The sequence below is a fragment of the Pangasianodon hypophthalmus genome, chromosome 6 (assembly GCF_027358585.1).
Source record: "Pangasianodon hypophthalmus isolate fPanHyp1 chromosome 6, fPanHyp1.pri, whole genome shotgun sequence".
NCBI classification, from domain to species: Eukaryota; Metazoa; Chordata; class Actinopteri; order Siluriformes; family Pangasiidae; genus Pangasianodon; species Pangasianodon hypophthalmus.
In genome coordinates, this window is record NC_069715.1 from 19,590,339 (window position 1) to 19,604,328 (window position 13,990).

The 13,990-nt window shown below is 40.5% G+C and overlaps 1 protein-coding gene across 4 annotated transcripts in view; it reads right to left on the reverse strand.

The window, feature by feature from the left end:
• Positions 1-13,990, reverse strand: part of pik3c2a (phosphatidylinositol-4-phosphate 3-kinase, catalytic subunit type 2 alpha) — an 89,960-nt gene that overhangs the window by 63,597 nt on the left and 12,373 nt on the right. For all 4 annotated transcript variants that reach the window (XM_053235039.1, XM_053235038.1, XM_026913684.3 and 1 more), the window contains exon 2: positions 11,105-12,198. In XM_053235039.1, coding sequence (XP_053091014.1) covers positions 11,105-12,133 — 1,029 coding nt within the window. In that variant the 5' untranslated portion in view covers positions 12,134-12,198. The remainder of the gene's footprint in view (positions 1-11,104; positions 12,199-13,990) is intronic.

Genomic DNA, 13,990 nt, shown 5'->3' on the forward strand with positions numbered 1-13,990 from the left:
ACTAATTTCACTAATTTGCTCTTTAAAAACAAACCTCCGACGGGGTTTATTTCCTTGCTTGCTCTGCCTGACCTTAGTGCAGCTTTTGATAACAGTCATCATAATATTCTTCTAGATAGACTACAAAATGTATGGCAGGTAACGTGTGATGATTCTCACCTGTGTCTTGATACTGCTAGTCTACTTATTTGTGTTTCGTTATTCTTTCACCGACAGCCGTGACCAGAGAGATCGAGCGAGTGATCGAACTGGCAGAGGATGCAACACACACAGACACACGCTGAGGAGCGTGAACTTGAACTTCAACAGCGCGAAAGGCGCAAGTTCATGATGGACACTTTTTAGTTGGTTTGTGCTTTTTGATTGAGTTTTTGAAAGTGTGATGAAAAGCGTGGTGTGAATAACCACAAGCCTGGAGCTCTGCTAGAATTCTGCCTGCCTCCCAAGTCTTCCTCCGCACTCACACACAAAGGGTTCTACAGTGGTGCCGAAACCTTGGATTTTGGAAGACTCGGACACCACCACGGAAGTCTCCCCACACAGCGAGATCTTAAAGTCCTCGCCATCCTCCACCGAATCCCACACCAAATGCTTCTCAGCCTGCGCAACAGGAAGCAGCGATGCTTCGAAGCCTGTATGCAGGAGCAGGCCAAGAGCTGGCGGGCACTGCAGAAGCTGCTGCACCCACATCTCCAGCTGTGTCCCCTGCCAACTTTCCACCCGTGTTACTCACCACTGATGATCCAGTGGCCTTCTTGGAGCTTTTCAAGCATGCTGCAGGTACATGGAAATGGCCAGAGGAGGAACAGCCTCTCTGACTCCGCCCCTTGCTATCGGGGGGAAGCTCAGCTCGCTGCCGTAATAGACGCAGCTGAAATATTCTAATGTCAAGAAGGAGGTCCTGCAATGGGTCGGCCGGACGCGAGAGGAGCACTGCAGCTCCCTGAGTTTGGCCACCTATAAATCTACGTGCAGCAGCTGAAGGACTCCTGTTGCTGGTGGATGATGGCGAAAGAGCAGGACGTGGAACAGATTATCAAGCTGGTGGTACTTCAGCAATTCATCACATGCCCCCTGACAGGAAAGGCAGAGTGTGTCCAGTGCCAATGGCCTGCGTCCCTGGACAAAGCCTTTCAGGTGGTGGAGAATCACTTGGAAGTGATCCTTGGTCCAGACGTCTCTCTTTTCCCTCACTCTCTCTCTCACTCCTCTCCATACTCCTCCCCCAGTCCCAACTCCCCAGAACCAAGATGACCGGGCCACAAAGCCAGCTCCCTAAACCCGTTTTTCTCCCCGATTTTCCTCCTCCCTTCATCTCCTTCTGTGATGTCTCCCCAGCTCCCTCTCTCTCTATACAAGTGGAAACTTCAATGCCCACCAGGACCACAGTAAAGCCAGGCATTTCCCGGATCAGCATTCCCTCATGGAATCGGGAACGCTGATCCGGATCTCTGATGTGTCACAGGCCTCCCCTGATCAAGCAGGAATGTACTGCGTGTCACTGAGTATACAAGGGAGTACACATAAGGCATTTGTGGACTCGGGGTGTCATCAGACCACCAACCATCAAAACCTGATTCAATGCAGGGCACTGGGAAATGCACAATTGGTGAAGGTGGTGTGTGTGTGCACTGGGGAGGCGGTGCCAGGGCTGTCGATGTCAGTGCTGCATCGGGGCTCATGGAGGGTGGGAAGGACTATGCCCTCAGGGATTTCTTAGGTGGTGTGTGACATGTAGCAAATGCCAGCTGGTGAATCCAAAAGAATTGGTATAGATCTCGTCGGGCCATTAGAAAGGACTGCACAAGAGCATCACTTTGTGCTGGTTTTAGTGGACTACACAACGATACCCAGAAGCAATGCCTCTAAACAACATCTCTGCACACAGCGCTGTGGAGGCACTCTTCCGTGTTACCTCCCAAGTCAGTATCCCGAAAGAGATCCTGACTGACCAGGGCACATCCTTTATGTCAGGCACTCTTCACGAAATGTACGAATTATTGGGGATTAAATCGATTTGCACCAGTCTTAACCATCTGCAGACAGATGGGCTGGTCGAATGGTTTAATCAAATGCTTAAAATTATGATTTGTAAGTCTGTTGAAAATGATGCTCAGAATTGGGATAAGTGGCTCAAACCTCTGTTTGCAGTACGAGAGGTCCCACAAGCCACAACGGGATTTCCCCATTCAAATTATTGTACGGGCGTAAAATTCATGGTGTCTTAGACATCTTTAGGGAAAAATGGGAGGAGGGACCTTCTAACAGAAAAAACGAAATCCAGTACATTCTTGATCTGAGAGCAAAATTCCACACCTTAAGTCACCTAACACAGCTGAATCTGTGCCCAGCCCAAGAACAACAGTCCTGTATGACAGGAGTACTTAGCTACAGGGAATTTGCACCCAGACATAAGGTACTCATTTTACTACCCACATTAAGCTTTAAATTATTCACAAAGCGGCAAGGACCTTTTCGAGATAACACAGCGAGTTGGAGAAGTCAACTATGAGGTCAGGTGAACGGACAGGCGAACGGAGGCAACGCACATCAAATTTACCACCTCAATCCCCTGAAACCATGGAGAGAGGTGGTCCATGTGGCTCTGGTGACGACAGGGTTAGGAGCTGGAACAGGAGGTAAGTCTAAAAAGACAGCTCTATATAGCCCTGTTCTAGGCCCACTGCTCTTTTCTCTAAACAGCTGAGGCAAAAAGTTTATATATACCTAAGCAGAAGATATTCAATCTCAGTTTTTCATAGCTCCACACATTTCAAGTTACGATACATTTGTTTTGGCAAGTAATTAGTGTATCTACTTTGTTCATGTTAGAGGTAACTTTAAAACAATCGATTAGAGATTTATTTCAGTTATAATTCACCGCTAGAACGTTTGCGAACCCTTTACAATTTTCTGTGTTTCTGCATAGATTTTTTGTCAAGTAAGTTTTTTAATTCAGTCATTGAATAACCTTACAATAATCACAAGTTCCAGTATTAATTTTCTTATATGCACAAAAAACTTACAAATAAAAAATTAATTAATTAAAAAAATAAATAAATAAATAAAAACACATTAAATGTAACACCCCTTCCCCTGTTAATATAAGATACAGTGACATTCAAAACAACTTTTAAGTTACAATACATTGCATTAAGGAATAGAATTCCTCTTGAGGTAACAGAAGAAAGAGTCCCAAATCTTGTGAAACTCCTCTCTGATCAACTTTGTAGAGGAGGAAATGGCTTCTAGTAACCTTTCATAAATTATAAATAGCTGACATTTGTTTCCCCTGAACTATATGAGACAATCATCAATAACAGAGGGCGGGACCTCATCTAGGGAAACATTGTGTATGCAAGTAATTCCCTATTTGTAAAAATCTGAAAAAAAATTTTTTTGGGAAGCTATTTTTCTGTTGTAGTTGCATAAAGGAAGCTAAAGCCCATCAAGATAAAGGTCCTTGACTGTGCAAATACCAAATTCCTTCCATTGATTAAAGGTTGTCTCCAACCTTGAAGGGGGGAATGATGGGTTATTTGCAATTGGAATTAAGAGAGAGAGTGATTTTATCTTAAGGTATTCTCTTATCTGTCTCCAAATACGTAACTGACTCTTTATGACAATACTATTAACTGCTGTTTGGTCTAATATCACGGGAGAGAGTAGCACTGCTCCAAGATCATAAGGATGGCAGTAATCCCACTCTATCTGAAGCCAATCTGGGGCAACAGTCGACTGTTCCAACCATAGTGCAAAAACTTGTAAATGAGTAGCCCAGTAATAAAGGCAAAAATCCAGAAGGGCCAAACCCCCCTCGTGTTTGGGTTTACAAAGATGAACTTTTTTGATTCTGTGACTCTTAGACTCCATTATTCTTCCCTTTCTATGGAACTATAAGTGTTTAAAGAAGGACTTGGGCAATAGTATTGGAATATTACGAAATAAATATAATATTTGAGGAAGTAATATCATTTTTATCACATTTATTCTGCCAATTAGGGAGATCAGGAGAGTCCTCCAATAGTGTATACAGTTTTGTAACTTAGATAATAAGGGGTTGAAATTAGCTTTGAAGAGAAGAGCGTATTTATAAGTAACCACAATTCCCAAGTATAGAATTTTTCCGTGGAAACTTTAAACGGGGAAGAATGTATTACAGACAAATCCTTCAAACCAATGGGCATGAGTTCACTTTTTTCAAAATTAACTTTAAAGCCAGAAAATTTCCCAAAGGTAGTGATAATCTTGAGTATAACAGGAAGGCTCACCTGTGGTTGAGTAATATAAAGCAAAATATCGTCGACATATACCATTAATAAAATATCGCTGTTTGAAGTATTAAAGCCATGTATGCAAGAGTTAGAACGAATGGTTTCTGCAAGGGGCTCTACAGTTAACGCAAACAAAAGGAGTGAAAGGGGACAGCCCTGCCTGGAAGATAGAAAGAGTCTGAAATTGTTTTATTTGTTAAAACCCGTGCTGATGGACTACTGTATAAAATTTTAATCCAAGTTATAAACTCATCCCCCATATCAAATTTCTCAAAGACAGTGAGCAAGTAACGCCACTCCACTCAGGTCAAACGCCTTTTCGGCATCCAATGAAATTACAATCAAATTGTCTCGAGTTGCCTTAGGGTGATAAATTATATTAAATAGTCGTCTAATATCATGCATAGTGCTTCTTCCTGGAATGAATCCATTCTGATCTGTGCTAACCAATTTATTAATTAATTTGCCGAGTCTATTAGCAAGTGTCTTGGATAATACTTTTTGATCAACAATAAGAAGGGAGATAGGCCTGTATGCCTCAACTTCTTCAGGATTTAGGAATTACCGTGATAACAGCCTCAGAAAAAGTTGGTGGTAGTCCAGTTGTTAACGCTTGCTGAAAAGTTTTAAGCAAATATGGAGTAAGGATGTCACTGAATTTTTTATATAGTTCGACTGGAAGCCCGTCAGGACCGGGAGCTTTTCCGCTCTTCAAAGTATTTATTGTGTTCTTTAATTCCTCTAAAGAAATATCTTTATTAAGAGATGCCCGCTCTTCTGGAGACAGCGTGGGGAGATTTACATTTACGTAAAAATGTATCCATTACTTGTGGGTCCAAATCAGTGCCTGAAGAGTATAGCTTTGAGTAAAATTCCTTAAAACAATGGTTTATCTCTTTAGTTGCAATACAATGCGTCCCACCTTTGGTCTTTATTTTATGAATTGTCCTTTCACTATCTATTTTATGCAATTGTCTGGCTAGTAATTTATGCGGTTTCTCTCCAAATTCAAAGTATTGCTGTTTAATGAAATGAAAAGTTAATAAGTTTTAGTAGAGACCATATTATTGTATTCGTACCTTAACTGTAAAATTTTCTTATAAGTACCTAACGAGGGGTTTAGTGCATTTTCAGTTTTCAGTTTTCATTTTCATTTCAACTCATGAAATCAATGAACTTCATCAATTAGTTGAGGATCCATCCTCCATAAAGGGCGGATAAAAGATGTTTGATCGAAAACAACTTCAAATGAAACTGGGGCATGGTCTGAGATCAGTATATCATGAATTTTAGAGTTTAGGATATTGGAAATAAGATTGGTGTCCACTAAAAAAAAATCAATACGGGTGTATACATTACGTACATGTGAGTGAAATGTATAATCTCTTTCAGTTGGGTGCATAAGTCTCCATATGTCTACCAAACTAGAATTATTAACAACAGCATTCAAAAATTTCATGAATTAGATTGCGAAGAGATTTTGAGCGATGATCTATCGAGATATGTGTCAAGGAACATTTAAAGTCAATTAAAGTCCCCACCTATAATAAGATTTGTTTGGGATAATTTAGGGATAAGAGAAAAGACCTTCCTAAAAAAGTCTGGTTCGTCATTATTTGGACCATACACATTTATTAACGTAATCGGGAAACCACAAATCTCACCAGACAGAATAATATAATGACCTTTGCTATCTGTTCTCAGAGCGTTTTGTTTAAATGGAACCCCTTTTCGAAATATAACAACCCCCCTAGATTTAACTGAAAAATTAGATTGATAGATCTGTCCTATCCAAATACCTTTTAGTTTGTCCTTTAGTCCACTTTGAGATGAGTTTCCTGCAGAAAGATTATATCTGAGGAGAGAGATTTTAGATGTGATAATGTCTTGCTTCTTTTAACGGGATGATTTAATCCTTTAACATTCCATGAGATAAATTTGAGACCCTTTCTGTTACTTTGAGTTGTTATTTTTTTGCTTGATTAAAAATCAGGCCAGTCATCTTCACTGCTTGTTTACTACCTTGGAGTATTTTAAACAGGCCCCTATCCCACATTCCCCAAAACTTAAACATAAATCCCGTCATCTAACCGACTAACTAGAACTCGCGGCGCAATACGGAATTACACAGCAGGTTAAGTAAAATATAATAACAAATTATACAAAAGATACAGTCAAATAAAACCTAAAAAAAAACCTTCAAAAATTATCAAACCTTAAACTTCCAAAAACCCCTATCAGCACAGCTCCGTAATAAGGAGTTCAAGGGGAGCATCTCGATATAACATAACACAACAAGAGTCATGTAAACAGCCATGTAAGAGTCAATGCTTATCATTAAAGTTCGTCGGTCACATTATTCCGATCTTACTTGACTCAGTCCAACGACATCCTTTAAACTGGTCCTGAAATTGCAAGGTTGCTTTCAGCAAACCTGACCGCTTTGTTTGGATCGCTGAAGTAGAACTCTTTGCCGTTGTGCGAGACCCTCAGTTTAGCAGGGTATTGCAGACCGTATTTGACTCCAGGTTTATCCTTCAGCAACTCCCTCGCGAATTTGAAAAGTGTGCACCGCTTTACCACAGCAGGCGGATAGTCCGGAAAGATGTTGATTCTTTGGCCCCTGCAGAAAATCTTCTGCATCCTGGCTGCCTTTTGCATTATTTCTTCCATCTCGTGGACATAATGCAAGCGCAGAATGAAGGCTCGAGTTGTTTCTTCATTTCCAGGACGGGCGCAGAGAGCTCGGTGGGCTCGGTCGACGTGCGGGGGTTTCTCTAACGACAGGGCCTCTGCAAGTTGTTTGGCAACAAAATCTCTAGGCTTTACTCCAGATTCAGCACCCTCTTTAATGTTCAGTATGCAGATATTTTGTCTTCTGCTGCGGCTTTCGAGATAAGTGCATTTTTCTGTAAGTTGCTCCACGGTACGCTTTAGCATTCCCACATCTTGTTCCATCTTAACCATTGTGTCAGAAGAAGTGGAAGCATACCTTTCCAGGCTTGTTAATTTCGCAGCGCGATCGTCCATCATACCTTTAATCTCCGAGATTGCCGCGCTGGCCTCATTTTTAAATGCCGACAGTTCTCCTCTGATAGCTACAGCGAGCTGTTCAATCTTTGAATCTGTGATTTCCCCAATGTCTGATTTGATTGAAATAAGTTCCGCGCGAACGGAAGAGATCGAGTTGAGGATGACTGAACTACCCGCCTCTGGAGCATCTTCTTCAGGCGCTTCTTCAACATTAAAGCTGGAGGCAGTCGCGGCCTGGTCCGCGGTTTTCCGAGATTTGGCCGGCATGTTTGGAAAACTGGACAAATTAAATCCTAAAGTCGGCTAGTAGTTTCTAGGATGTGAGACTATAATTTTATCAATGTTCACAATTGCTAAAAAGATGATGAAGAAGTTATATTAGATTTTTTACGGAGCCGTAGTGAAGTGCATGCTGCTCTCTCATATCGAAACCCGTTTCTGCATAAATTTGATCTGAATCTTCTGATCTTCATCCAAGTCCAAAAACTAGATAAAGAGAACCCAATTAAACAAATGAAACAATAGCATTATAGTTTTTACATTTATTTATTGAGCAAAATTATCCAAAGTTAAATATCTTTGTCGGAAAAAGTATGTGTACCTCTAGAAGTATGAGTTAATGTAAAGGGGTAACTGAAGTCAGGTGTTTCAATCAAGGAGATGGCAATCAGGTGTGAGTTTAGCAGGTCCTCCCCATGTTCCAAGAATATAAACTTGGTCAAGAACATAAACCAGACATAAAGCCTGGTCTTTACCAAACAGATTTATGGAAGTGTACCATGCCTCGAACAAAGGAGATTCCTGAGGACCCCAGAAAAAGAGTCATCAATGCTCACTATTTTAGAAAAGGTTACAAAACCAGTTCTAAAGAGTTTGGCCTCCAGTAATCCACTGTGTGGCAGATGATATACAAAGGGAGTAAATTCAGTACCACAGTTCCTCTCCCAAGGAGTGGTCATCCAGCAAAAATAACTCCAAGGGCATGGCAAATATTACAGGGCACCACAAAGAATCACAGGGTAACATCTAAGGACCTACAGGTCACTCTTGAATTGAGTAATGTCAATGTTTAGGAGACCACATCAGGCAAACACTGAACAAGAACAGTGTGCATGGAAGGACAGCAAGGAGGAAGCCAGTAGTTTCCCAAAAGAACACTGCTGCCTGTCTTAAGTTTGCTCAAGACCATGTGGATAAGCCAAAAGCCTACTGAAAGAATGTTCCATGGACAGATGAATCCAAATTAGAACTGTATTCCAACATAAGAACCTCATTTCAAGCAAGAAGCATGGTGTGGCGTCATGGTTTGGGTCCATGACGGCTTGCCATTATTGATGGACCTATGAATTCTGGACTGTACCAGCAAATTCCACAGGAGGTTGTCAGGGTACTTGTCCATGAACCATAAGTGGGTCATGCAGCAAGACAGCAACTCTAAGCACACTAGTAAGTCAACAAAGAAATATAGTTAAACAGTCTTAACCAAATGGAAATGTTGTGGAAGGTCCTAAAAAGAGCAGTTCATGCAACATCACTGAGTTGAAGCAGTTTTATAAGGAGGAATGGGGCAAAATGCCTCCATCCCATTGTGCAGGACTGATCACCAGTTACCAGAAATGTTTTGGCTACATACCAGTTACTGGAAGCAAAGATTCACATACTTTTTCTGACAAAAAAGATATTTAATGTTAGTTAATTGTTCTCAATAAATAAATGTAAAAACTATGTTTAACTGGTATCCATTTTAGGACTGGATGATGATCACATTTCAGGTCAAATTTATGCACAAATACAGAAAATTGTAAAGGGTTCACAAACTTTCTAATGGCACTGTATATAAGAATTCCAGTGGGTCAGAAGTTTACATACACCAAGCTGACGGTCTCTTTGAACAGTCTGGATGATTCCAGAAATTTATGTAATGACACAAATTAACAAAGGGATGAGCAAACATTGGTCCGAAAGGTTCAGCTGAAGTTTCAACCCCAAGACAACAACCAAAAAAACTGGTGAAGGAGTTGGAGGCATCAGGTATCAAATATGTACATCCATCATTAAGAGAGTACCTACATCCCCTGAAAGGCTAGCTCGCAAGGAAGTAACGCCTGCTCCAAGAACAACATAAAGAGCCAGAATAAAGTTTGCAGGTGATCACCAGGACAAAGACCTAGCCTTTATTAGGACAAAAATTTAACTGTTTGGTCACAAGGACCAGCACTATGTAAGGAGGAAAAAAGTGGCAGCATCTTCTTGTGGGGGTGTTTTGCTGCAAAAGGCACTGCTGCGCATTAGAAAATAGATGGCAACATGAGGACAGAGGATTAACTAGAAATACTGACACAAAACCTCAAGTCACCAGCCAGAAAGTTAGAACTTGGTTGCACATGGCCCACAGAGAGATGTTAACAGGCCCACGGCTGCTCTCTTAGAATGCATGATAAGTGGCCTGCCAGCCAACATGTTGCAATTTTTCCTTTCACCTGCTGATGGCAGCAGACTGTGTTAACACAGTTAGCTAAAATGCAAGAACCCTTTTTCTCTCGCAACACCTGCAAAATATTTAATATGGAGAAGTATATTTAGTAATGGCTATAGACAAAAAGAGCCAAGTTAACAGAGAGAAAAGAAGATTTCAGAGGAGCTGTAAACTACTAAGAAAGGAAAATTTTTGAATGCTTGAAAAAGTCCTAAAACAAAAGTGGATTTGCAAACATATTAAATATGACAATTTTAAAGACCTTGCAACTTGGAACATAACATGACCATACCTTAAACATACTTCACACAATTTTTCATGATTCTACTAGTGAGTCAACACCAACATCAGGGCATGTTAAAACAGAGCAAAATTTTTAAACTTCTCTTGTAATTTTGTCAATATCTTCAATTCTACTGGTTGTTCACACATCAGATTCTGACACAAGTCAATGAAATGTAATAGTTTACATAAACCTAAACTGTGCCTGGGTGTCTATTAAAGCAGGGTCTATAAGCACCTAATATCACTCACGTTTGGAAATTTAGAACTTTTTCCCTTTTTGATTACACTATAAGAAAAAAAAAAGGAATTTTTAGTCACCACTGGCCCAACTGGCCTGTGGTGACTTTTGAGCATTTGGACAGACAGAAAACAAGTTTGTCTTTATGTCTGCCAAATTTGGCATTTGGCCTGGAATATTTCTGAAAATATTAAATCCTAAACATTACTTCCCAGAGAAGACTTTTTTTTAAATTAAGACTTTTTTTTCCAGAGGAGTGAAAAAATTAGATAATGTTAGCCAAAATACTTTACAGACTTTGGTTGTAGGTCACAAGCAACAAATAAAAAAGAATGCACAAAAATCTGAGACATGCAGCAACAATCCTATCTATATTGACAGGGAATGACCCATGAATGAATCCCAATTTATATCAGATGTGCCCATGCTAAATTTGCTCCTATGTCAATTAACATTAATTTTTTTTGTCCTGTAAGCTTTATATCTGACTGCTCACCCCTTCTCACATGAGAGTAAAAAATTCCCAGGACTTTTTGTTGGGTCCCATGTGATCCTAGTTCCAATGGATCTAGTTCTCTAGTTGTGATTTCTGAACAATAGTTTGCTCTTTTGGGAGTTCAACACTGTTTTAAAGTTACATATACTTAAGTGGCTTTTATAAAAGTACTGTTATTGATACGAGTTTAAGAAATTGACAATCATATCAGTATCCTTTTTTATACCATGTGCGTAACTTTTACCCATATAAAGTTTGTATGAATGCTTCATAGGACTTAGTAGTTAGAGTGGTTCTCATACTTGGTCACTCTGGCTGTGTAGAAAAGAGGATGCAGACACGTGGTTCCTGGTAACTGCCATTCCTGTAGATGCCCGTCTGGGTTGAGGAGTTACAGTGCACTTGTCTTTTTCCTGTGCTAAAGAACTGTTGCTCATCCTGACCTCTGTCTCCTCTTGCAGCACTGCATCCCAGGGGTCACTTGCAGGTGCAGACTCCACTATTACAGGTCCACATAGTGCATCAGGAATCTCTTCTACTTCCACTCGACGCTTGCTGAGAGGGTCCAGATCCAGCCAGTCAAAGCGGCTAAAGCTGGGGGAATCAGTAGGGTGGAGTACAGGCTCCAGGGACTTGACTTTAAGAGAGTTTTCATCCTCTCTTATGATGGAAGACCTGCCATTCCTCAAGTATTCTGAAGTGCTGGCAATCTTGTCAAAGAGCTTAGCCATTTCTGGACTGAAGACTGGCTGCTGAAAGACCTGAGGAGTGACTGGCTGGACTGACACAAAATGGAGGAAAGGGCTCTGTTGGGCAGGGAGTTGGACAGACTGGAAAGGAAAGACTGGCCCCTGCAGGTGAGTCAGAGTTGGCATAGTGGATTTTGAAGTGGAGTGCATGGATGTCCAGTGTAAAGGATACGGACTGAAAGTTTGTCCACCTGTGTTTGATGCATTGAGGTTGTGCTGCAACAGAGATGAGGGCCTGCCAAAGTTATCATCCAAAAGCAGCTTCTCCAGCTCCTTATTTGTCAATGTCTCCACGTTTATGTCTGAAAATGTGTCCTTCTCTGATTCTTTCTTGGGTTCTGAGTCAGGGAAGACAATGAGGTCTTTCTCCTGCTGGCTGAGGCATGCTTGTGCATTAGGGTGTGCTTTCACATGGGATGCATGGGCTTGGATTCTGTGTCTCCGTTCATGTTGCATTTTATCCAATGCATCTACTTCCATGCGCAAAGCCTCGTCCTTCCCCACTGGTCCCTTTGGTCGAGCCACTATGAAGGTGGATGAATTGTCCAGCTCATACTCATTGCCACTGGACAACTGGTCCATGGTAACTTTGCCTTGCCATGAAAAGGATAGTCAATAAAAAAAGAGATTCTTGCTGGAGATAACGCCTACAAGGAGACAAACACAGACAAACATAAATGAGCAACAAAAATTCCTGACAAAAAGAGCTCTCTTTCTACAAATGACATTAGTGGTTCCCAAAGCATGTGAAAAGTCTATACAAAGCAAATTTTTAAAAACTAACCTGCTTGATATTTACACTTTGCAACTTTAATCTTGAGATTTATATATACAGATGGATCCATAAGTATTTGGACAGTAACAATTTTTGTAATATTGCCTCTATACACCACCATAATGGATTTGAAATACAGCAATCAAAATGTGATTGAAGTGTAGACTTTCAGCTTTAATTTAAGAGGTTTAACAAAAAAATATTGCATTAACCTTTTAGAAATTACAGCCATTTTTTCATAGTCCCACCATTTTCACAGGCTCAATTGTAATTGGACAAAAACAATTATAAATTTAAAGATTATTTTTAATACTTGGATGCGAATCCTTTGCAGTCAATGTCTGCCTGAAGTCTGGAACCAATGGACATCACCAAAACCTGAATTTCCTCCTGACACCTAAAAGATGCTTAGGTGTCAGTTTTGCAGCATTTGACTGAATCAGAGCATAAAAGTACAGAGCTATACACTTCAGAATTCATCCTGCTACTTCTATCAGCAGTCACATCAATGAACACCAGTGACCCAGTTCCATTGGCAGCCATACATGCCTATGCCATGACACTTCCTCCACCATGTTTGAAAAATGATGTGGTATACTTGGGATGTGGTATACTTCCTTTACTTCTCCATACTCTGAGTAAATGTTGATTTCATCTGTCCAAAGAATCTTGTACGAGAACTGAGGAGGCTTTAGATTTTTCTTTTTTTTTTTTTTTAAGCAAAGTCTAATCCGGCCTTTCTGTTCTTGATTGTTACCAGTGGTTTGCATCTTGAGGTAAACCAACTATATCTACATTCATGAATGCATCCCTTGACTGCAGACTTTGACAATGATATGCCTACCTCCTCCATAGTGTTCTTCTTTTTAAGACCATACCAATAGGCAAAGGTTTTATCAATATGGTAATAAACCTAGCCATCTTTTAGCCTATCAACTTAACTGTGAACGAGCTGAAAGATCCATTAAGGCTATTAAAACTACTGATGGAGTGATTTCATATGATCCGGTTAAAATTAATTCGAGTTTTAAAGACTTTTATGAGAACCTGTACACTTCCTTATGTCCATCCCGGCTCTTCAATCTATGCCTAGTGGGAAGGCGCCAGGGTTGTATGGTTTTCCTCTGGAATTTTATAAAAAAAATTTTGGTACGAGCTCTCTCCTATTTTCATGCCTGCAGTCGATAACCTTTTAGAACACAGCCTTACGCCAGGTTCTTGGAAGACTGCCTCTATTAGCCTGATCCTCAAAAAAGGAAAGAACTCATTGGACTGTGCCTCATACTGCCCAATCAGTTTACTTAATGTAGATTTTAAAATTGTGGCCAAAGCCTTAGCTCGTCGTCTGGAGGGAATTCTACCTAAGATCATTAAACCTGACCAAACTGGATTTGTTAAATCTCGCTATGGTTCAGACAATGTGCGTCGTCTCCTGAATATAATACCTTCGGTTGAATACAGATGTTGACCCGGCTGCTATAATATCTCTGGATGCAGAAAAAGCATTTGATAGGGTCGAGTGGAGGTTTTTGTTTCAAGTGTTGGACAAATTCAACTTGGGCTCTAACTACATCAGATTAGTCAGGCTTCTTTACTCTGATTCAACAGCTGTGGTCAACACCAATGGCTTATTATCAGGTAAATTTTCAATTCATAGAGGCTGC